This window comes from Clytia hemisphaerica, unplaced genomic scaffold (assembly GCF_902728285.1).
Source record: "Clytia hemisphaerica strain Z4C2 unplaced genomic scaffold, Clytia hemisphaerica genome assembly, whole genome shotgun sequence".
NCBI classification, from domain to species: Eukaryota; Metazoa; Cnidaria; class Hydrozoa; order Leptothecata; family Clytiidae; genus Clytia; species Clytia hemisphaerica.
In genome coordinates, this window is record NW_027103394.1 from 281,221 (window position 1) to 306,897 (window position 25,677).

The following is a 25,677-nucleotide window of genomic DNA, read 5'->3' on the forward strand; positions in this document are numbered from 1 at the left end:
TCAGACAATTCTTGTATATCAATCGATCTAAAATGTGATACTGATTATTTTTAAGATATGAAACTGTTTTTATTTAATTTACTTACCTCGACAATATGAAGTATTTGTAAAATTAGACTTAATGCTATAATCTTTTTGTCGAAATATATTGAGACTTCTGGGACTTCTGGCTGTTTCAAATTTCGTATACAACTCCAGGCTATATTCTGAGTCTTATTAGATCATTTGGTTTAAAAGCTAAGAGCACGTACAGTGAAAATCAATCAAGTTTTGTTTCCAAAGGCCCGTACTTTTGCAAGCTTCCATCATCTACTCCCAGCTGGCACACAACGTTGTTTCAACGTTTATTTAACGTTCACAACGTCCATATAACGTTAGATGAACGTTGAAACAACGTTGTGTGCCAGCTGGGCTGGTACTGGGAGATCTATCTTGAATTACCTCATTTTTTCTTCATCGAAATTGACTTCCTTTAAATAAAAATAGTCTTCTGTCTTCTGTCTATAATAACTGCAATCCAGACCCATCCTAACTGGATATTTCAAGCTTGGAACAATATCCTAATTGGGATTTTAGTATAAATTCTTATCGTTGCTGTGGGAAAAAGTTCCACCGGGGGCTGTGAGAAAGTGTTGTCAAAATTTATTTCCACAAACTAGGCTTGTACCGGCGACCGTGAGTATTATACTTTTTTGAAAACATGAAAAACTAAAAATGATTATTTATTGTTTCGCCTGTACCATCGAGAGACCACATTAAATTGAAACGGGGCGTTTTCCGAAAAACGATATATTTATTTTCAAAACTCGATTTATCTTTTGTTGAAAAGTGTAAAGTGAGTAAAGAAATACAATCTTATTCAAGTCTCGTGCAATTACAGTGCAAATCGATACAGATTTTATTCAAAAAATATATATTTACTCTCAGATTCATATAAGTACCCCTGTCTCACAGACCCGGTGGAACTTTTTTCGTCAGTGGGAATAAAAGTCTTAAAAAGTTTTTGTTCCAATGTTACAAAATCCAGTGGGGATGGTTTTCGAGTGCAATTTTTAGACGATGATTTTCGAGTGGGGATGAAATCAAAGTCAATTTCCCAGTGGGGCTGAAATTCCAGGGTATTTTCACACGAAATTTTTGCCAAATTTTCCAGTGGGGCTGGGGTCCCAGTGGGTCTGTGACACAGGGGTGTATAAAAAGCTCTACTATGTATGGAGCACTCTAGAGAAAGAAAATCCTCCACATCATATTAATCTTTCAGACTTTAATGACATGCATACATCTCCATATAATTAGTCTATTAGCATATCTTTCCTCTATCCCAAATAGCAAAACGATTTGCGTGACTAATATAGTAGTGTGTACCATTGAGTTTCAAGCCCGAAGGGCTAGATGCGAAACTTTAACTATCCCAAACAAAATGCACATAGAACGCGCCGTAATCATGACGACGTATTGTATCTAGCGGGTCCTTTGTTTTGGACTCGGGTAAATTAATGCGTGTCCAAATTTTCGTTAATTCTTCGGACCCATCATCACCCCTCCTAGCATAATAAATTATACCTTTAAAGAAGCGCATTACGATGTAGAACATGAAAATCGGTGTTACTTAAATTTAGGTTTTGCCAATTTTGCGAAAAACCGCAAAAACCAAAAAATGCTGACGTCAGCAAAACTTGTTTTTTAAATAACTCCAGTTTGGCTAATGGTATAAACATGAAATTTGGACCAAAGTTGCATATCAGTAATAAAAACATTTTTGCATAATCATTTTTTTCAAATTTTGCTGACGTCAGCAGAAATCAGCAAAATACGAAAATTTGCAATAAAGTGCAGACATCAGCAAAATTTCAAAAAAGATTTTTTTCATAATGATCCTCTTAATAATGTACAGCTTTGGTCCAAATTTCATGTTCATACCATTAGGCAAACTGGAGTTATTTAAAAAACAAGTTTTGCTGACGTCAGCATTTTTTGGTTTATGCGGTTTTTCGCAAAATTGGCAAAACCTAAATTTAAGTAACACCGATTTTCATGTTCTACATCGTAATGCGCTTCTTTAAAGGTATAACTTATTATGCTAGGAGGGGTGATGATGGGTCCGAAGAATTAACGAAAATTTGGACATGCATTAATTTACCCGAGGAGGAGTACATTTTTTGAAATCTAGCGATAGATCTTAGTTTCCATCCGGCGTTTGTGTAAAAACTACGGCACGCGTGGGCGTTCTGGATGGGAAATAAGTGGTTTCATTTCCCATACAGGAGTCTCGCCTATAGCCCTTCGGGTTTGAAACTTAACGTTCTTGAAAGCTGTTTCTTGTACTTTTCAATGATATCATTGGTTTTGCGTGTTAAACTTGCCCCATGAACAGAAAACTCATTACTTTGTTCAAAAAAGATAATAATCCACGGGTTGCACGCTGGGAAAGTTACAATTGATAATTGAGTATAACAAAATACAATACTGTAGCTTATTAGGGAAATCTAACAATGTGTTTGATATAAAAAGGCGTGCAATTTCTTACATAGTCTTGTTAATACAGCTGATGCTCTGTAATTCGATGTTCTATCATTTGGTATTCTCCATTATTCGATAATATTGAAAGTTAACAATGCTCTACTATTCGATACGCTCCATTATCCAATGAAATCGAATCGACTTAGAGAGCGTCAACTGACAATTCTAATACAAATTAACGTCCAGATGAGTATCCATATCCGTAGCCATAACCGTAACCGTAACCGTAACCATAACCGTAGCCGTAGCCGTAACCATAGCCGTACCCATATCCATAACCATAGCCTGAGAACCCTGGTTTGAATGCTTCACCAGCTAGGAAGACGTTAGCCACGTGACCATCAAAGCAGAAATGATTGGCTGAGGGAGATGCACTATCGCAACCAACGATAGTGTATTTTCCATACTCATATTTAAGAGTAACAATATGTTGATGACCACTAGTGATATCCTCAACAGTGGTCACTTTGACTTCTTCACCACTTTGTAAGGATTTGTATTGATCCATTGTAAGACGTAAATGATGGCTGTGTTCGTTGAAGCCAATCTTTGTGGAAACACCCGTTTGGAAGGAGACTTTTGAGACCAGATTCTTGATATTGATGCTAATACTATCCTCCATAGCATCTAATTTCTTTCCAGCAGCAGCTCCGTCCTTATAGACGGGTGCTATCGGGAAACGTTGCCGGATACCGAGATGTTGGACGTGTACCGGTGGTATAACGGTACGTATTCCGGACGCAACTAAGCAGACTTTCTCACCTTTTGGTGTAAGGTAATGGTAGGCTTCCTCACCGAATAACACTCCGCCGCATTGTGTTGCGTTTGTAAAGACCTGGAAGGAAACGAGCATGTGTTATGTATTGATGACATAATCTTACATTTATTAAAACTATAAAATTAAAAAAAGCTAAAAGATTTATGGCAAATTTGAAGGGAGGGTGCACTGTTTTTTATCATGGTAGGTTATAGTCTGGTAGGGTTTTACATGCAAGATTCAAAAAACCGATAAATAATTATCTTTTGAGGAGTTCTGAAGAAGCGTTCGAGACAAAAAAGCTATAAAATTAATGGCAAACTTGAAGAGATGATGCGATGGTGACATGTTTTTCATTTTGCGTGAATGTATATCAAAAAAAATTCTTAATTGTTTATTCGAAATTCCCAATTAATATATTGTACGATGTGAACATGTCTATCCCTTTCAAAGTCTACTGTCTGGTCTACTATCTCTTAGTTAGAGCAGGAAATAAAGTTGATATTGATTAGCTTCGAGCTAAGTACACATTGTACTACTTTGCATCAACTTTAAAGAAAAGAAACATAAACATAAACATAAGATCCCCCCAAAAAAAGTTACCTTTTGTGGAGTTCTAAAGAATCGTTCGGGACATGACGCATCGAATGGATCTTTAACAGTTCCCGATCCTCGAACATCATCGCAATCATCTTTATGAGGGATATTATAAGGATTCCATTCAGCTAATGGTGTCAGGAAGACCACTTCCAGCGGTAACGCATAAGAGACTTTAACACTGACTGTTTTTTCAGTCTGGTCATCGCCTTTTCCCGACACGTAATTAAGCGTCAATCCGACGACGTCGTCTTGGTCGTTCATAGCAACGTACAAACGATCGGAAAATGATCGTTGAGTTGTCTCGACACCCATTGCGTCTTTTTCGGCTAATTTGTAAGATCGATGATATCTGCTTGTGTCTAACCTTTCACCGACAAATGACGGATTTGCACTGAGAAGCACCATGTTGTCAAATCCTTCACCGTCAATTTTACTGTTGTCGTTGTTGCTGCCTGGAATCTCTTCCATTAATCGATCTAAGATAAGAAATTGGTATACTGTAGTTTGTGTAAAATATTCTTAGATACATAGACAGAGTCGGTATAAACGTTTCTTTCTCACAGCTTTAGTTGAATTTTTTCCCATAGCGATGGTAAATTTTTTATCTAAATCCCAATATAAATTAAAATATTATAAAAATTCTATTGTTCCAAGCTAAAAAGATCCAGTTGGATGGTTTTGGTGTGCAATTTTTTACATTAAATTTCAAAGATGTAAATGGGAATGAAATGAAAGTCAGTTTCCTAGAGGCTGAAACTGCAAATTTATATGCAAATTAATATTTTGCCCGACGGGGAACGGTGAACCCACCGGGTCTGTGAAACAGTGGTGTAATTAACAATTATGTAAAACGTAGGAGTACGATTGAAAAGTCGAAAGGACGTGAATAAGGGGCTTTACCAAGATATGTGAAGAATTGTTTCCTCTCAGACGGTTCTCCATCAGCTGTCAGATACTGAAGATCGAAATCAGCTGCCGGTGAATGCAGCAAATTTGCCATGTCATTGTAATGTCTAATCAAAGACACTATATCTGATTTAGGTTTGAATTTCATAGGATCCACGCTGGCAGTTCTGGAGATGATTTTACTGGCAATTCTGGTCTTGAATTTAGCGTATTGTGGATGTTCGACATCGTTGTCATCTTTGGTATAACCGAATACGGTGACAGGACTGTATGAATCTGTTAATGTGTGTGAGCCAGTCTCAGAATCGAATACAACCTGAAAAAAATATGGACGATTTCAATTTATTTAAATTTTTTACAGATTTGAAGTCAAAACAGACCTTTCACGACAACTATCAGTAAAACCTCGTCAAAATGTATTGAGAATTTTGGTTAATTCCTCGTTTTTAGCTATTTAAAGTTCGGGGGAGAAAGTCACTTTTGGGATAATTGATAAATTCATTCAAGTATTTCAATTCGGGAGGGATTTATAGACTTCCAGGCTATATTCTGAGCCCTATTGGACCATTCTGGAACTGTTGGATCCTTAATCTTAAGTCTAGCGTTAAAACCCAGAGTTAAAACTCTACCCTTCCAACCTAAATCGTGGTTTATAAGATTTTTTAGGAATATCCCTTTTTTCTCAAATATTATGATAATAATATTTATTGCAGGATAATGCCCATGACTCACTCACACTTCAAGACTATTTGTGTATGACTTTGTTTTGTTTTTTCTTACATGAAATTTAAAATCTTAACAACCTAAACATATAAAGAAAAGTTGACTCCCCAGTCAAAATGGACAAAATACATTGAACGCTTAACTCATTAAGTGCCATCTGTAACTTCAACTTTTTAAATATCATTTGATTTTAAATGCACGTACAAATGCAATTCTGGACTTTTATTTGGGGGGGGGGGGTAAAAAACAGGACAGTATGGAATATGGTGCTCCTAGGCTCAAAACTTCTGGTACAGGGCCGAAAAAACAGAAAAAATGGGGTTATCTCGTATAATGCGAGTGACACTTAATGGTAACAAACAAAGTTAGTTAGATTTTACCTTTGCCTCATCTGTGCCCATAATTTTATCTGAGTCGCCGTTCATTTTCCGCCATGATCCTTCCACGTAAGACAACACTGGTGTGAAATACGGATATAAATCTCTTGATTTGTCACCGTGTTGGAAATCAGTCAACCATTTCTTCATCTTTATGATTTGACCATCGACAGTTGGTTCACCAAGAACGTCTGATGGCACCGGTGGATTGGGAATGGCTAAAGTGAGATTATTTATTTTAGTCCGAAAGCAGAATACATCAATTCAAATGCATTTGGTTTTATAGCTGAAAAGAATTGAAAATGAAATATACTTAAACCTAACCACGTTGATTTTCTCAACTCTTCCAAAACATTTCCAGTCCAAAAACCCTTTTTCTATTTCGATTGAATATTAATATTTTCCAGCTTTTCGGCTGAAAGCAGTTTAAAAGTCAGAATTTAGAAGTGTTAAGTCTGATTTTTATCGAAAGAAATGGACAAAACAGTAGTGTTAGTTAAAAAAAACAGTGTGCCAACGAAGGGTTTACACCCCCACAATACACCCCCTTTCTCACAGACTCACTGGTAACCCTTCCCAGGAAAGATTGGCCAGGATATTGTCCCTGGTGGAAGATTATCCTTCATTTTTTGTTCCAACTGAAAGTAATCGAATAAACTAATCCTCAGAGCAAAATATTATGCTATTTTTCCCATCAGCAAAGAAATTGAAATCCCCAGCCAAATAATATTGGGAATATTAATCCCCATCCAGTTTTAATCCGTTATTTTTATCCCCACTGGCTAAAAAAATCCTATCGGGTCTGTTAGAAGGGGGTGTCAAAATGAACCTCAAAACTTAAAACATACCTTTACTTCCTTCAAAAGATCCATCCATGGATGGTTCTCTGAGTGAATATGAAGATGTGCTTTCTCGAAACTCGATGCCATTAAGGACGGCAGCAAAAGGAGCAACACCAAGTACATTATTTTCTTCTTTGTGATTGTCATTGATACCGGCTACTCCCCAGTCTTTGTGGTCTGCTACGAAGTAGTTTCTTCCTCCGACTGTATATTGAAAAGCAAACAGATAATTAAAAGGTTTTGAGTGAAACCTCTAAATATTTCTATCTAACTATTTTCCAAAATCGAGATACCATAATTTGAAATTTCTAAAAATGGGTCCTTACATGGTTCTATTGTTCTCTCGCTAAATATCTTGTAAAACCACCTGCGACTTAGATATCTCAACTTCAGAAAATAAATATTTTGGGTTATTGCTCAAGACAATAAATATAAGGAAGAATCGACATGTTAAAAATCTTAAAAAATCTGACTATTCTTTTAAATATCGGAGGAGTTGCTTTGTTAAGAGTTATAAAAATGTGAGGGGCGAGCTGCCAAATTTTTTTTAACACATGGTTGCAGTTAAGCAGATTCAAAAAAGAGAATGAGTCACGTGCTATTTAGGTACAAGTTCTTAAAAAATGCATCACCAAAAACAAAGTATCTTTTACTTGCCATAGGTATATGAAAAAAGATAGTTAATACTCTCTATAGTTTTATAAGCACTCTATAGATTCTATTAAGAAACGATGATGAAACAACGGTAGTCTATTTCCGCTTACCCGAGCTTCACACTGAAAGTCCTGAGAAGGACACACGTGCCTGTGTATAGATATGTAGAAAAATGCATTGATATAAATATTACAGTAGAATATCGAGAAATATTGAACTAGCTTACAATTTCTAAATAGCGTTTCTTGGGAATTGTAAGTTTGATTTGTATTTCTCGATGTACAGAAGAAATATTACAATATAGAATACCTGTTGTTGTCTTCAACTGTTTAATTCCTGAATAACCATCTGATCTTGCTTTCTCTAATTCTTGGAATTGTTGCAATTGCATTTGACGAGTTGCAAGATATAAATCACCACCAATACTGTTGAGGTCAGATGCGGATTCACCTTTCTTTTCGGTGATCAAGTTGCCAAGCTCTGCCAGTGTTTGGTTGGTTGCACGTCTATGGCCAAATTTGTTGTACGTACCTGACAGAGTAAGAGATTTGTCATTTGTTTGTTTGTTTATGATTGTTATTTATTGTTGACAAGTAGACATTAGATTTAAGGTAGTCAATCTATTTACTACCAAAAATAATACATCTTAAATAAATCCGACACCATCAATGTAGACAATTTTTACATAGACATAAACGTTGGTTTCTAATGCTTAATTGTAAATTCATTAAGGTCATTGAGTCGAAATTCCTCGTGGACTAATTCCCATATCTTTCGGATAAAGATTTGTAAAGATTGAAGAACCTAGCTCCGGTTTAGATGGTCCAATTTTGGTCGCTGTCTCTTCTCTTATTATCAATTAGATATATAATCCCAGAATCTAATTAATTTTGAGTTATATTGTAAGTTTTTGCTCGTTGAAAAGATAACCCTGCGTTAGATATTATGATAATTTCTTTGTAAAGGAAAGTTCAAAATCGTCCAAAATGAAGACAATGAATTAAGTTGAAGAAAATAAGGTCCTGGTAGAATGTGGTATAGTGCAAAAATCAAAAATACAAACAAGTTGAAAAATAGGGCTGAATGTGGTGATAGCAACAAAGCCTATATGTTGATAGTCTTATCCTTTAACTCTCTTAACTACATGTGCTTCACACCTTTTCACGACTCTAGATTACTTTAAAAATTTCGATAATAAAAAATGATTTTACCATAGAGAGTATCAGAAACGTTCTTCTGGCGTGGCCAAATATTGTTAACAAGATCTCTGGTGATAGTGTCTCGTTGAGTTTTGGCTTTGTTGTATTGATCAATATAGCGTTTGTTGATGATTTGAGTAGCCTTGAAAATGAAAGATTAAACTGCTTTTTCAATCCATTTCAATCTATTTAAATGAGACAGTTTTATTTGCTAATGGTTTTGAGATAGCTAAATCTATACACCTATTTGACTGCAGCGGCAATTTCCGCGCTGGCAGTTTTTTGTCCGTTTACCACACTAAAACCGTCCCAGTCTTGGGATTGGATTGAGGTAAGGGTGGTATATCAAATAATAAAGTTGCACGCGCCTGCCCTCGCGACTACTGTCGAAAAGGTTTATTGGATTATAGGAACCATTTTTTGGTTGATATTCTCCATTGAGAAGAAGAAGTCTGTATGACATAAAGTTTATACCTTATTTTTGACATTTTTCACATAGTCTCTGGTTGTTCTTCCAAACAATTTATTGATGTTTTTTACGACATTCTTCTTTCGTTCTTTGATATTCGATGTATGCGTGCCGATGTCTTTTTCAATAGACTGGTATTGTTTGGTTATCTGAAAAATAAGTAATTGTTTTTCTTTAAAAATACTGACCAGGCTCACAAAATTCGTAATTTCCTTAGAAAAAAAGTTACAGCCCCGTGAAGGAGGGGTAAAAATTGCCAGCAAAAATAATCAAAAATAGCCAAAATAGACTTTCTTTATAGGGATTTGAGAGATACTTTAACTCTATAAAAGATTGTTTTATATGCTCGACATTTTCTGCGAGTTTAGTACTTTCACGGTCAAGGCTTCGTACAATGAAGTCCATAAAGATTTGTCTTTCATTAAAGTTAATCTAAATATCACATGGGCCCCGGCGAGCCATTTTGAGTATGCGGGCCACCATGGTTGGGCGACGAAGAAAATTTTTCACGTTTTACACCCTCAAAACACCTTAAAACGATATCTAATTGGGGAGAATACAATAGTTTTTGTTGTTTGATTTGGTCTCACACCAGCTTAAAATAGTAACTCTTAAAAACGTATGATATGCTCTACCAAAAAGTGCCCCCCCCCCCCGTTGACGGGGGCCATGTATCACAGTGTCCAATTTTCAAATCGACCGTCCCCAGACGGCACACAACGTCAAAACAACGTCCATGTGGCATTCATAACGTCCAAATAACGTTATTTGAACGTTAAAACAACGTTGTGTGCCAGCTGGGTCAAGATAAATGCTTCCTGAGTAAAAAGAATCAATACCTACCTCACTGTTCAAAGAACTGGCTCTGGCCGTCAAATTTCCTTTCAAATGTGCAAGCTTTGTCCTCAATTTGTTGATTACAGTATCGAAATAATCCAACCTTTGTTGCTCCCCTTCCGTCAATGAGGTGCAAATTTGTACCAGAGCTAACAAGATCAAAATCTTTGCTACAGAAGCCATGATCACGTTCTGAAAAATAAAAATGATTGAATTGATCTCGTACATAAGTGAACCGGCCAGAGCTTTTTAGCCATTTAGGATAAAATCAGAGGAGCTAAATGCCTATAAGAGCAAGTTCATCTAACGTTCATCTAACTAAAACCCTAACTATCAAAGAACGACATATTTCACTATCCCAAACCCCGACCTTGGTCAGTGAATACCATCCTTACATATTCATTACTTTTTGTACTTTACGCTATTTAACAATAGCGGTTTAATTAACGATAAATTACGCATGCCTATAAGTCTTTATTTGGGTGAGCTTGAAACATTAGATGAATATTGCATTCTTCTTTTCAATGAGTTGGGATCACAAATTCTATTGTTTGGAGCTCTGAAATCCCGTGGAGGCTTTTAAAATTAAAGTAAGACTGGAAAAAAGATTACAAAGGTGTTATCACATTTTCCTCGTGACGTTTTCGGTTAATTTTCCCAGGTTAAAGGGCTCCCATCGGGTCTGCGATACAGGGGTGTGTAGTTTTTGCATTTGCTCGTCATCAATATACTTTTATATCTACGTCTAAAAGTCAGTGTTACACATCTTGAAAATTTGGTTGGGATTTCAAAAATTGTCTTTTTAACATGTGGATTTTATTAGATATATTCATAGCTTAGAGGCTTGGCCTATACTGTCTGCTATACAAAAATAATTCGACGTGTGTACCAGACTTAACGGAAAAACAGAGGAAAGACAGTAGTGGTCAATGAAGATACTGGATCATGGCGCAGTATACTATTGGCTGTTAAACAATTGTTGAAACCACGTGATATTATTGTTTTGGTTGGAAGTGCGGGAATCTGATTGGCTATCTTATCAACGGCACGAAACTCAAACGAAATGTAAACAAATTCAAACTGGGTCATAAATACCATACTTTCGCTGAGTAGCTTCTGATAGGATTTTTGCTTGTGTGGTGAAAGTTTTGGTTAGCGAGTATGGATCTCCAGACTAGTATTCTCGGGGATAATCTTTTGACCGTATTTCCCGCAGGGAGGAGATCAAAGCAATTGTCCATGTGGTTTCAATCCCGGGCGGAGGGACACCGACCTTGACGGCCGACGAGGACGTGCCGCTGGAGCTCGAAAAGTTGACCATGTCAGATATGAATTTTTGGTAAAAAGGTGACCCTGTCAGATACACATCTTGAAAATTAGTAGATTTAGGACCCTGTCAGATATCTTCAGAGCCTAAAAAAGGGACCTAGACCAGCGGCACGTCCCCGTTCCCACTTTTTCCTCCCCAGTGGGCACAGGACGTCCAGAAGACGTCGAAATATGGTCTTTTTTCGACGAAACGTCGTCCAAGTTCGACGTTCTCCAGACGTCATGGAGACGTCAAAATGAAACGCTTTTCGTCCGTCTTTTTTCGTCTCATAATGACGTCCGAAGTGGACGGTATTCCGACTAAGTTTGGACGGGAATTGTTTGATTCGACTTCTATTCGACGTCCATTGGACGTCGTTTCGACGTCCAAATGTTAAATTTGGAGTCCATAGCGGACGAGAATAGACCTTAGCATTTTGGAACAATTACTCAATGAAACAATTTCTTTTCGTTTTCATTATTGCTTATAAATATCTCTGTCTGTTTTGTCAATTAGTAGAAGTTTTTCATGGTAATGAAATTCACAAACATATGAATATACACCTTTTTTCTCTTTTTGTTTCTATATGTTTCAATAAAATAGGATTTGAATCTGAATGAAAAAATATATAAATAACAATTTACAAGAAATTTACAGAAAATACAATTGAAATGTAGATAAAAATATATTTCTTCGAATAAATTATGTAGGAAAAATCTACTTTATTATATACATCAATGAATAAAAAGAATTCTACATGTGAAAAACTTGTAATTTGACTTGAATCAGCTTGAATACCTCGTCTTTGGAAAATCCTTAGGGCTATATTTCAAGATTTTTCTCGGGACCATAAAATGAATACACCCCTGTTTGACAGTCCGGCTGGGACCCCAGCCCCACTGAAAATTTGGCAAAAATTTCGTCTCCGGTGGGAAAATATCCTGAAATTTCAGCCCCACTGGGAAATTGACTTTTATTTCATCTCAACTCGAGACTCAATATTTAAAAATTGCACTCCAAACCATCCCCACTGGATCGTTTAAACTTGGAACAATAGAATTTTTATCCCTATCGGGATCGCGATATAATTTATATAGTCAAGAAGTAAACCTTCAACTACACGTTTTTTTTTTATTAGAACACCTAAAATTTGGCTGAGCCTGGATGTGCTTATTTTTTAGCAATTTTCAGCCTGAAATGTTCTTAGATGCGTTCTTAAATTTTCAGACTACTCTAAATCGACAATATGATACAAAATAAAGAGCACTTAAATTTGGCAAAATTTGGACAATATTTGACTCTCGACTTTTGAAGATCCACCCCTAAATTCGGTTAAAACTGCTTAAAAAGAGGAAAAAATTGTAGTTTCTTGTCATTTTTTTCCAAACTGAGGCTGGGCATGTTCTTAAGATGTTCTTAATTTTTCGACGAATTTCAGCCTATATGTTCTTATAAACTAGGTTCTAATAAAAAAAAACGTGTACTCAAAATGGAAACAATAAAGACAAAACTCACAAAACAAAAAGACAATATAAATACAACAATATATATATATAATTTTTATCCTCACTGAGGAAAAAGTTCCACCGGGCCTGTGAGACAGGGGTGTTGAAATCTACAGTCCAAATATCTCTTATCATCTAATTACCCTTTTAATTTTATTATATGGACAAATTAAATAAACGATTGATCTTCATGATGAAAAGAATAAGCTGAAACTTCATGTCTGTTAAAATCTGTATATTCGACCTTCACTACAAGACGTCATCGTCAGAGTATAGAAATCTATCAACAAGAAAGAGATGTTAAATCAAATTTGGAATTGACTAATAAATCTCTGGTTATTCTTATCCTTATCTAAAAATCAATCATCATCACTACTATCATTATCATCTCTGCCATTACCGCAAGCACCACCTCCATACGCACCACTATCTTGAATCATTCGTTTCTTTTCTTTCCCATTACTTTTGTGTTGCTCTTTTCGCTTCTTTTCTTTAGGAGCATGTTTCATAATGTCACCTATCATCCAATCCAAATCGTTGTCTTTATACTTTTCTTGTAAGGCATCTAAAACGTTAAAATGAGAATGAATTTATTTCAAAATTTAGAAGTTAAACAAGTTAAAGAGATTTAAAATGTTAAAATAAATTCATGATCGATAAGCACTCTTGTAACAACAATACTTTGACGTAGGAAGATTTCCATATTGGGGGGGGGGGGCTGAAGTCTAGTGACACCGTGAAGGCCAAGCATGGTTTGGCCCGAGGGGGAAAATTTTGAAAATTTGAGCTCTAGATTGCTTGAAAATGCACTCAATCGTGACGATTATGACAAATTAAAAAAGAAAACTTTGCATTTTGCAAAAAAATGATTTTTTTTTTATTATTGAGGGGCATAGCCCCCCCCCCTGTGCCCCCAAGTTGCTACGGCACTACAATATATAAAATGAGAATAAAGACTTTGAAAGGCGGTATTCAGTAATAATCATCATGGTTTCCAATTACAGAGTGTCCCGAAAAAGAGCACTGTGTCAGACTACCACTTCTATAAGTACAAAAAACAGCTGTGTTTGTATCACAAGATCTAATAATGCTCTTTAAGACAATCTTTAATTCGTCGTTCGACTAAAGATATTCCAAAACTAGTTTCAGTTTATTCTGCTGCCCCATTCTAAATGATTTTTGAATGTTATAGGTTTTTGCATTTGTGTTTCATTGTTGCATTATTGTGATTTGAGTATCATGAGCTGTTCCATTAAAAGTCCATACATGGGTGGGCGAACCTTTCTATTCAAAAAAAAAATGTTTGAAATGTAGGGATACCCCATGTGCTGATTGTATGATATCATATTATATTTCAAAACATCGCCAATTTTGGCTGATTTTCATTTTCCCAGATAAAAAGGTCAAAAGTTTTCTATTTACAATTTTTCTTTTCTACTTAAACAGAAAATATCTCATTTGAATGATGAATTTCCCACCTTTGAGCTAAGCTTAGCATCATAATTTTCTTTTGCAAATTTGAGCTATAGTATAAAAATACTATGCTTATAAAAAGAGCATTGATTACCAAGATAAATTAAGGTGCCTGATGATAAACCACATTTAATAGACACGTTAGTTTGGGTTGAAAATTATATCTTGTTAATACCTCCAAAGAAATATGGACTAAAATCAGGCTATCTATGTACCAACAAAATGAGAGACCTTGCAATTGACAGCTGAAGATGTTTTCAAAAACTAATAAACGACGGGTCCTTGCCGTGGATGCAAGAAAATCGAGGTGTATACTTCAAATTATCCTCATAAGGAATAAGGTTGGTATAACAAGTCTGAGCCGTACCTTAATCTTTCGTTTTTTGCTGCTCTGCTTTAGCTCTAATTCCTCTTTTTTGAATTCTTCCATTGAGGAACTTGCCACAAGGATTTGATCTCCTGTATCATCGCTTTCTTCGGTGTCCATGTTTGAATTCTGGAGTAGACTTAGTATACGATCTTGATTCTGACTCAGTCGTTGAAACTCCATCATGATCGTATATTGAAAATCTGAAAATGAAAGTACAATGATGCAATTACTAATTTGATGTACACACTTTTTCACTAGTTCGTGTTTTAGCGTTCATCTAACGTTATATTAATTAGATAAGCACTGTGTGGTATGACATCGGGATAGCTCCAAACAAGTTAGAGAGGGAGAGATTTAAGAAAGCAGGTAAAAGGACTTGTATCAAAGAACTTTATTACGAACTTACGTTTATTATTCATTTCTTTAAAGTTATGACCACCAGCACTTGGGTATTTTGATGTTTGCCGAACGGGCGATGACATTGTCGTCGAAATCAACGATTGATCACCTAGAGAGGAATATTTAAACTATCAGTGTCATGGAAATGTATATATTCTTCACGAACCGAAACGTAATTTAACGTATTTTAATATAGCATAGAGTAACTACAAATGTGGAAATATCTGGGTGTTCCTATTGCAGAAAGCATTCAAAATCTTACTTTATCTAAAAATAATTATTGTATGTACACAATTAGCTTAAAATATCTCAAGACATTATACCTTGTGCATTGAATCCAGGAAGGATTGGAATGAATGCATTATTGGCATTACCGGGTTGCTCTGTCGTGGGCGAAAAACTCGATCTGACCATTTGTGATATATTGGCTAGAACAAAAGAATTTCTTTCTATTGATATCTAACCTATGCAAAAAAAATTGAACTAAAAGAAGCGATCGGCATTCCAATTTAAGAAGTAATTCAAGGATCTGAGCCCCTACAATGCATTTTTTACATTACATCACTTTTACAACAACTAATTCGTTAAGGTATACCTTTGGCCCGTTAACTTTAAACCTTTATAACTTTTAAAGATCTACTATAAAACTTACATTTGTTGTAAACAGGAGACACTAGACTTGTATTTCCCCTTGGTTTTCCCTTGGTTGTTACTAAAACGAAAAATAAAAAAAATGAATTTAAGGAGTGTTCTCTTCAGCTTAAACTTGCTTTTAATTCCTATTACTAGTCCGAAAAAGCAACCTTTTAAAAGAGATAAAGTATATCAGGATCTCAAAATATCTCCACAGATTCACTAATTTTTAAGGTTAAAATATACTTGAGAGGGACCATTTTCAAACTCTAGTGACACTACAGTACCCATCTCCTCTCCAGATAATGTTGGATGAAATTTCCATTCAAGATTTTTAAAAGATTATAATTTTACAATATATAAAAAAAAGGTGTAATGGTTACCTTTGCCCAAAACAGGAGAGCGAAGCTGGAAAGAATTTTCTTCAACTGTTTGTTTGGACGATACTAAAGTGATATAAGTGGCAAATCAAATAAAATTTACAATTTGAGAAGAATCGAATTTAGTGTTGCAAACTTAACGATCTTTTTTATGGTACCGAATCTGATACCAAGCAATGGAGGTATAAGGCAAAAAGAATTTCACACAAATAATCACCTGTGGCTGCACCTGGTAGCGAAGGCAAAGAACTTTCAATCGCAAATTGAGGTTGACTTGTATTTCTTTCTTGGTCTATAAAGTAGACGAGAAATGCTTCATCATAAAATGAGCTGTCATCGAAATTGCGTATTCATAGCAATAGGCTCTTCCAGAAAAAAAATTTACATGGGGGGTGGAGTATATATTGTCCGGGGGTAGCAAAAAATCATCAAAATTTGCCTTGTCCGGGGTGTAAATTTGCTCTGTCTGGGGGTAATTTGGTGTGTCCGGGGGGTCAGAAGATGCTTGTCCGGGGAGTAAAAACTATTGTCTGAGGGGCCAAAAGTCACCCTGTCCGGGGGGTAAATCACTAAAAATTGTTATATCCTCCACCCCTCATGTAATATTTTTTTCTGGAAGAGCCCAATGGCGTCAATGTATAGAATTCGAAACTGTCAAATTTGAAAATCAAATTTGAGATCTGAAGTAGCCGTAGGAAAATGATAAAAGAAGGAACTAGGGTATAATAACGGTCTGCTCAACCCTCAACCCCGTATTAACTTAAGAAAAAAATTATTTAGCACTTACGACTTGGCTTCTTCTTAACGGGACTGTCTTCAGCTTCCGTAGTTGTGTATGATCCAGTCTCCAATTCTTCAAAGTTGTCTTAAATAGAATATTAAACTTTATCTTAAGATAAGATGGGAAATTATACAAGCTTTAGCCCAGATTTAAATATTTGGCCATTTGCTCAAGACATCGATCCACTACACGAAAACGGGAATTCTCCTTTTATATTTCATAAAGTGTAAAGCCATAAAAATTCAATGAGAAATAACAAGGTTTGAATGGAAAAAGAAAAGCTCATACTGAAAGCAAGGACCAATGATGTAAGCATTATTTTCTATGCATGTTTAAAAATACATTTACTAACCACTAGATCTCTTGACTTCTCAGACTGGAAACGATTTCCAATTTTTGTCTAGCGGAGCGAGACTGATGGCCAATTGTCTGGCTTTGTGTGCTGGCCACCACATCGTATGTCCTTCCATCCAATGCTTTGGAATGGTGGCCTCGACGATTTTGTTATTTTCAAAACATTTAACTAATACGTATGCCATTCTGAAAAAAAAAAAAGATTGATAACATTTTCTCATTGCACTCGTTTAAGAATATTAGATTAGGATTTCGGTAGGTCGTGAGATTTACTGACTGCTGACAACTTTTTAGGAAGCCTTACTTTCATAAACGTTCATTATCGTCTGTAGCATTTGGAGAGAGATTAACATTCGCAAAAAAAGTCAAGATTCACGAAAACCACGATAGTTCGTAACCTGAAAAGTCTCAAAATCAAAAGTCTATGAAACTTTCTAAAATAATAAAAATGCTCAAAGAAACACTTTTTTTCTTCATACAGTAATTACAAATAAATAAAGCTTGGTACTTTTAGGCAGAAGAAATACATTTGGGAAACAATAAAATACTGCAAAGAATTCAAAGTAACAATAGGTCTATACCAGTGGATACAAAATTTGCATACACGACCTTAAATATAATTGTGTAATCTCTAGGTCCGAAAAACTTGATTTCTTAAAGGTTTTTTGATAGAATTTTGAATAACTTCGAATTTTACGACACTTTTGAATAAAATTCTGAAATTAGATATTTTATGAACATTTTATAAGAGGTTGTAAAAAAGTGAATTATACAATTTATATCGATAATTAAGTTTGGAAGTTAAAAAAGTCCAAAATCCAACTTTTAACGAGTATACACTTGTACAAGCACTACGACCGTAAACCATGATAACTCTGGAAAAAACTACTAACAATTTCAAAGAAAATTTTAAATCTGTTTCAAAATTTGACTCGTTATTGCAGGAAGACATCTAAATCAATGAAATTACAACAAAGTCATTTCGATACGGTAAACATACACACTTTTTCAGGAAACTTTCTTTACTATAGTGTCGCTCCTCTGCTTGCAAAGTTCCTTTCAAAAGAAATATACCAACTGATTTAGAGTCGATACCCATCAGATTGAAATACGAGGAAAGATTTGATAACGTATAAGTGTTGCATAAGAAGGCACCACCATTTTCTTGCCTTTTCACAAAAACTAAACGATGCGAAGTTAAAAAGCATGAATTTTTTCCATCAGGTTTGATTTTCATCGCCACGGGTTTATCGAGATAGTAACTAGCATCTAATTCTTCTGATCGTTTCACAATCTGGCTAAGTATATTTGATTTTCCTCTGACGAGGCGTTTCAATTTTTGTAAATGATTCTCGAAAGGAAAACAGGAAAATGCAATCAATGGTAGCTGGAAATAATACACATCGCTTGAAAGGTGCAGTAGATTATGCACGTTGAAGACGCAAAACGTTTCACCATAATACATATGAGCATTAAGAACAAAATATTTCAAAAGTTCTTTTGCAACATCCAAATTTGCATTACGAATTGCATCAACTTCTTCACTTAGTAACCTGATTGCAAGAGAGAAGCTCAAAAAGTGTTTCCAAGCGTCTGAGGAAAGATATGGCCGCAGTACAACCAAACCAGTGTACAGGAGGAGCGATTTGAATTCAGTGGCTTTCCATCTGTCCAAATCCGAAATACTTCGAGGTTGTCGGGCAAAATCAGATGGTAATTTGAGATCATCAAGATTTCTAGATTTCGCATTCAGATAGGCAGTAGATAACTTTCCAGCTTTTATCTTCTTGTAAGAACCTTTTAGATAATAAAGTAGACGGCGAGTCACTCCAAGGTAAACCAAGTGCATAGGGTCCAGTGTAAAATCTCTGATAATGTCAATTGCCAAGCCAACAAGTTCAGACTCATCCAACTGATGGCGCTTGCCATCGTCATCGGGCAAGGCGTATACATTTTGACGAAAAACTTCATCTGTACGCTCTTCAATCGGAGGATCAGATTCAGGATCCCACCTGTCATAAACAATCCGATTTCTAACACTTTTACCCTTTAGAGAGCACCTTTCACAGGCATAATAGCCTGTATGTTGAATGGTGCCTCTAAGCCCTGAACGTGCTGGAGCGTCACAAGTGAAGCAAAACAAAGACACTGATCTATGGACGCCGTTAAAAACAAAACCATTGGTTATTAAACGGTTTGTTTCAATAACAAAATCTCGAACAAACTCATTAAATGGGGGCTTTGATTTACCACAATAAAATGCCACCGCTATCGGTTTGAACGGGTGAAATCGAATCAGAATTGGCCAAAGATTGATCGAACTTGATTTGAAGATTGAGAGTCCATCGATGTTGATGAATAAAACGATTGAACGCAGGGGGGGGGTCTTGCAGTTACTCCTTGACACTATGTGGAGTAACTGCAATTTTGGACATTTTCTACAGACACCACCACCCTTGCAGTTATTCCATAGTGTACTAACTGATTTTACCCTCAAAATTGGTGTATACCACCCCCAAAAGTGCCAAATTTGGCAATTTTTCACTGAATTCCTCATTTTTGATACCATTTTACTGGGTTCGTCTTATTAATGACCATTCAAGAGTTAAATATCTCAATTATTTTCCAAGTTTGTTAAAATATCTTTCATGCCTTGATTGAAGAAAAAATTTTGTGATTTTTTTTGACTTTTGAAAAAAATGTTTTGAATTTTTTTAATTCCGGAATTTTTAAAAACCTAAAATTTTAAGTGAAAAATTGAAAAATGTGCTCACTTAGTACACCATATCCTACCAAAATCGACAATTTTGGGCTTAGGCACCACCCATGTTGCAGTTAATCCACTGGTGGAGTAACTGTTTTCCCAAATTTTGGTTTATATACCACCACGGTAGTAATTGTCATAGTGTTTATATAATAACTGCATGACCCCCCCCTGTTGAACGTGGCTCGTCGTGGTAAGTTAATAGTTTTCGTATCCGGTTTTCCACGCCAATGTAGATATAGTGCCCAACACCCATTGGCGTTTGAAGTACATCTCTTTGAGTATTTAGTAAGGTCCTGCTGTCCTTTGGAACATCACCACCAAGTTCTGCAACGATTCCCAAAATTTCATTAATGCAAGCTCTGGTGCAGTTATTATTTATGGCCCAATTTTTCAATTTTTCACACAACACATCATCATCATTTTCATCATCTAAACACTCACTTTCGGATTCAGAGGAGGAGGTGGCAAATTCAGAATCACTTGTCAAATCAGAAGGAGAAGAAACACCAAGAACAGCACCTAGACCAAGACCAACATTAACTTCTACACCAAGACCGAGACCAGAACCATCATCAGTATCTATATTGACATCACCGTCTTGGATATCCGAGATCATGCTATTATCTGATGGACCAGCATCGTCGACGACCATTGAAGCTTGAGTATTGACTTCCATCCCCCATGTAAAACCTTTTTCTGGAAGAGCCCATTTTTGCTAAACAAATTCTTCCCTTCAATCTGAAATTTTGTTTTTAAATAAGAGTGATTTTAATTGACAAGGAGCAAGGTTGTTCAGCAAGAAGAAAAGATCAGCAAGAAAAAAAGAAAAACTAATTTTTGTTTATTCAGCACGAAATCAAAGACTAAGTAACAATAGGAGACACCGGCCTGATATAAGACATGACGTGTCTGATATGAAATAGGAACACTTATGTAAAACTAAAACCTTTAAAGTGACTTGAAATATTTTACCACACTAAGCTTCTTAGTTTAAGGCGTTTTGACATAATTAGGTGATTTAAAGGGTTTTTTTTCTCCTTTATTAAGAGGTGGTAAAATTTTATATCAACTTTTTAGGTGCACACATCAGATATACCAAAATAAAGTAAATGAACCATAAATTCAGGAAAACAAAAAAAATTCATTTTACATAAGAAATAGACTTGGGCTCCTTCAGAATTGGGGAACCTGGATCTCTTTCAAATTTAAGAAGCCTTTAAAACTGAATTCACTTCAAAAATCTCACGTTACTTGGATAAATGTTTTAGACTTTTTGGTTGAGAGATTGTGTTTTTCCTGCTTTTCTTTTCAAAACATGGGAAATTAAGAAAAAATGTTAGACAAGAATTATTTAATTTGTTGTTTCACGGGCCAAGCTACCCAAAAAAGAGGGTCGGTCGGTCGGTGAAAAAACTAAAATAAAAGTAGAGTTTCACCTAAAAACTACTACATCTTTACAAAAATGCGAAATAGAAAATAAAAAGACACATAAAGCTTGAATTTATACCAAAATTTTGAGAAATTTGACAGTCTGTAAAGCACTTGAAATAAAAATATACTACCAAAATTAATTTTATTCTTATTTCGATTTTGGAATTTCAGGGTCGGTCGAGCCAGTAAAACAACTAATCAAATTGGTCTCGCCTTAGGGGGAAATTAAAATTATAGCAACTTGGGCATGATTACCTTTATAAATGGAATGACAAACAAAGTGCTTGTTTTCTTTAGACGCCTTCCACAAAATTTAAAATGTTGCTTAAATACCACACCCAGGTCGCACGAGTCCCATAGACACAAACATTTGTACATTTCGACGTTGATTATAGATTTTTAAATATATTTCCATGAAAGTTTCTAACAAAATATCACACCCCTTTTTAAGCTTTTTTCACATGCACGTAAAATCTTACTTAAGACCTCGAAGGGTGGGGAATCCCCTTAAGCTTACGTAGTGTATTACAAACGATTTTCTGTAAGGTCTAAAGTAAAATTTTACGTGCATGTGAAAAAAGCTTTATATGAACATATGTTAAGGATAGGGTGGAAATTGACTAAATGATAGTTATATTTATACTTTAAGAAAACTTTGAGTGAGGGTGAGGTGTTGCAGATTTGAAAATGAAGCACAGCTTTTAACAGAAGACAAAGTGTTGAGCATGGGTAAAAACCACATCCCCATCGCTACACCAAGAACATTCTCCAAAAAGTTTCAAAACATGTTTTTTCTAACTCAACAATACCTCTAGTATGAAAATAAACTCCATGCCCTTCAACATTTTGGATTGGAAATTTTTTTTCAGCCTCTCCTTGCCAAAGGCTCACATTAATTATATTCTGTATTAATGTCATTGATAGACTACTCAAAACTAGACATGATAATTAATAGAACAGTTTGATTACTGAACTAATTGAACTTTGTTGAACTAAATCGAACGACAAACGTTGCTAAAATTGTGAGTATTCGATTAAATTCCACAAAGTTCGTCAACAAAAAATGTTTGACAAATTTGACAAAAAGTTCCGTTCAACAAATCTTTTCTAAGTACAGGACCCTGCCGACGCACCGGACTTAACGAACACCGGACACGTGAAAGTCCGGTGTAAAATGAGAATTTTTTTTACCACCGGACAATCTCTACACCGGACTTAAGGAAGTCGGATGTCTGGTGTCGGAGAAGGCTATTTTTTCCCACCGGACAATCAAAACACACCGGACATGACCAGTCCGACAAGTGGTGCGTCCGGTGTTTCTTAATTTTTTGTTTCATAAATGGCCGGCGTCCAAAATTCCTGCATGCAACACCGGACTGACACCGGACTTAATGCGTCCGGTGTAGCGAAAGGATACTTTTGCCACCGGACAAATACACCGGACAATCCGGTGCGTCGGCAGGGTCCTCTAAGTACTAAGCGCACAATGCAATCTTCTTTTAGGAAACAAATATGTAGTCTGATTTTTAAATTCTGCTATCCACTCCATGCAAGCAGGGGGAGAAAGACTGTCGAGAACACCCTGAAAATAGTGGCCTATTTGGTCGCCACTTTCAGACAAAAACAATTTGGCACCGATTAAACTTTTCTGTGCTCGCTCGCATTGAGCCAGACGTTACTAATCAATCGATTATCTATTAAAATCGATATCTAATCGATAGTTAATCGATTACCTCAAGTGTCAAGTGTCTCCCAAAGGCATTAAGGTTGTTTATATCAGCATACAGGATAAAAAGCTTGGGTGTGTAATAGCCAGTACACCAACTATGGATAATCTAATTCCATCCATTAAAAAAGCAGTTTCTCCATTCCAAAATCTATAAGTCAAAACCAATGAATCCCAGTATAAAATACTAAATGAAAAAGTTCAACTCAATCAACTCCAAGCAAAAGGAGAGAAAGAAAGTGAAAGTACAGAGTTATATTCTAAGAAAAAATTTACCTTGACAGCTTGAGTGTTCAGTGTTGTTGTCGTGATTTTCCAATTCAAAGTCAATTGCCGTCGACAAATTCTTTGTTCATAAAAAGTCTCTGTCGAAAAATTGGCGCCGGAAGAAAACATAACCGGGGGTTAATAGAAAATAAGTTTAATGACAAAAAGTAACTTAATTGCTTTAACTCTGTATGTTTACTAATATTTATCATTTCATTACAACTTTTTAACAAAAGTTATTTTTAATTATGCTGTTTTTACTACTTCCCAATTCATAAATTTGCCAAAAATGGATTTACAAAAACCCCGTCTATATATTCTCGCCCCAGACTTCCCCGGCGCTGTGATTTTGTTATTCGACGTCTAAAGACGTCGAAAGACGTCGGAAACTGACGATCGTGAATTGGACGGGGGTTGTGTTTAAAGGAAAAACACAAAAATACTTTCTCTAAAAAAATAATAAATACAAAAAGAACGTACGAATCTTGTCAACCTATTTCATTTAATTTATTTTTATGATTTGACTTAGAGAAAAAGTATAAGTTTATTCAAAAAGAATAATTCAAATAATATATAACACCCGCAAATCTAATTGAACAACAAGTCTTTTGACTTCGAATTTACTTTTTCCGATCGTCTATAGTGGACCATTGCTGGACGTCGGTAAGACGTCGTACTAAGACCGTCTATAATTGACGTCTCAGCGACGTCTTTTAAAGACCGCGACGGGAAAGAGACGAAAGGACGAATAACGGACGTCGCTCAGACGTCCTAAAGACGTTGCGTGCCCACTGGGTCAGTGCCACCCTCTAGGGGTTTCAAGAAACGCAATTCGCCTTCATGTAGAGTCTTAAAGAATCATAGACTTCGAAAAATACCCAATCTTTTTATTCATGAAAAATCAGCCTTATTTCACAAGAGGTTTTTAAACTTAAACTGATAGCGGTGGAACTTATTTTGAAGATCAGTCCCAGCGGAGCAACTGTAAGAGTGGGAAAGCTGAAGCCTCAAAATTAGATAAAATTTGCTAAGAATTTAATAAAAAAATCTCATTTGCTTAAAAGTTCGGAGGCTGAAGTCTCCCAGACCTCCCTGCTTCCGCCGGGCCTGAAGAATAGATAAAAAGTCTCATATCATTAAATTTTCTCAACGTATTAAAAATGATATTACAAAAATGTTGACTCATAGCGGTGTGACTTGTTTTGAAGAATAGACAAGAAGTTTCATATTAACCTTTTTTCTCTATGCCGTGAAGCTTTAGGAATCAGGCTAAAACGCCTCGGATCCAGTCTAAAAACTCACGTAATAGATTCCGTACGTAATAGATAGCTTCTTGCTTTACCTCGCTATTATCAACAAATTTTTCAACGTATCAAAAATGACAAATAGAAAAATATTGACATCTTACCTTTCTCTACTCTCTTGTATAAGCAGTAGAGAAGCAGTGCGATTGTGAAGTCTCTTCTAGTGTCTGAATTATAATATAAAGTATCCTGCTTTTTATTGCAACAGTTCGTGTAATCTGAAATGTACGTCAGGAAAAGAGATTACGACAATATTACAATAGAGATTATTGAACCAATGAAAATTCAGGAAACCATTTTATAAAAGATCATGTGATATCCGTTCATTCAATGATTAGCTATGAAGGAGTTTTACTGGCCAATCAGAATTAAAAGGAAGATCATGTGATGTTTTTAAACCAATTAGAAAAGAAGGTATGGGCGTAACCAATGAAAAATCAAACCATATGCTCTTTCAGCCGATAAATTTACAGTGTAGAAAACAATGGACAATGCGCATTCCTCTCGCAGTAAAGGTATTGCACTAGAAAGTCTGGAATCTAGATATCCCATTGTTCTCAGTACACTTTGTATACTTTGTTTGGGTGTATCATTCCATCATATTATGAAAAACAAGGTATATAGCCAACACTTCATTCGTTCTAATGTACATGGATAGTCCATTTACTTTAAGTGTGCGCTAATTCTTGTTTTGCTTCTTTTTTTTTACAACCGTCAAAAAGTTGCTTCCCAGCTATTTAAAAGCACTACCATTTTTGAGAAATTAATTTTAATTTCATTTATTTCTGAAAAATTATACTAACTTGAACCCTTTTATTCTTCTTTTTTAGTGACTGGGATAGGCAATATACCTTTTTTTCCCATCACATGTTTTTTGATTTTCTTATGGCGCCCAGTAGCGGGGAAGGCAGTGATGGTGTCAACTCCTCCCCCACACCCTCTAACAGGCCGGATTTTTTGGTTGGTGTGACAAGAGTCATCAAAATGTCGCTCCCGATCGCTAAGTTCACACCCTCCCTCGTTTGCCTTTGTACACTCTAGATGTTTTAGACGAAGAAATGAAAATTTATCCAAAGATCGTATACATACCAAAT

The 25,677-nt window shown here is 35.7% G+C and overlaps 1 protein-coding gene and 1 long non-coding RNA gene across 2 annotated transcripts in view; both read right to left on the reverse strand.

Annotated features, from left to right (window-relative positions):
• Positions 1-25,677, reverse strand: part of LOC136824902 (uncharacterized) — a 366,918-nt gene that overhangs the window by 41,453 nt on the left and 299,788 nt on the right. The gene's annotated exons all lie outside the window — the stretch shown is intronic.
• On the reverse strand, positions 2,423-24,772 carry LOC136824881 (uncharacterized). The gene is made up of 10 exons (XM_067080860.1): positions 24,688-24,772; positions 9,891-10,076; positions 9,053-9,196; positions 8,591-8,720; positions 7,689-7,910; positions 6,732-6,929; positions 5,887-6,101; positions 4,778-5,099; positions 3,881-4,353; positions 2,423-3,355 (listed from the first exon to the last, which is right to left on the reverse strand). The coding sequence occupies exons 2-10, from the start codon at positions 10,065-10,067 to the stop codon at positions 2,696-2,698; spliced, it is 2,541 nt and encodes an 846-aa protein (XP_066936961.1). The 5' UTR covers positions 10,068-10,076; positions 24,688-24,772; the 3' UTR covers positions 2,423-2,695.

Excerpts from the sequence above, each read along its gene's own strand:
- LOC136824881 (XM_067080860.1), bottom strand. The coding sequence starts at position 10,067 with ATGGCTTCTGTAGCAAAGATTTTGATCTTGTTAGCTCTGGTACAAATT. Across the intron at positions 7,911-8,590 it reads CGTTTCTGATACTCTCTATG|GTACGTACAACAAATTTGGC; the intron begins GTAAAATCATTT and ends TTACTCTGTCAG. Across the intron at positions 6,102-6,731 it reads ATCTTTTGAAGGAAGTAAAG|CCATTCCCAATCCACCGGTG; the intron begins GTATGTTTTAAG and ends ATCTCACTTTAG.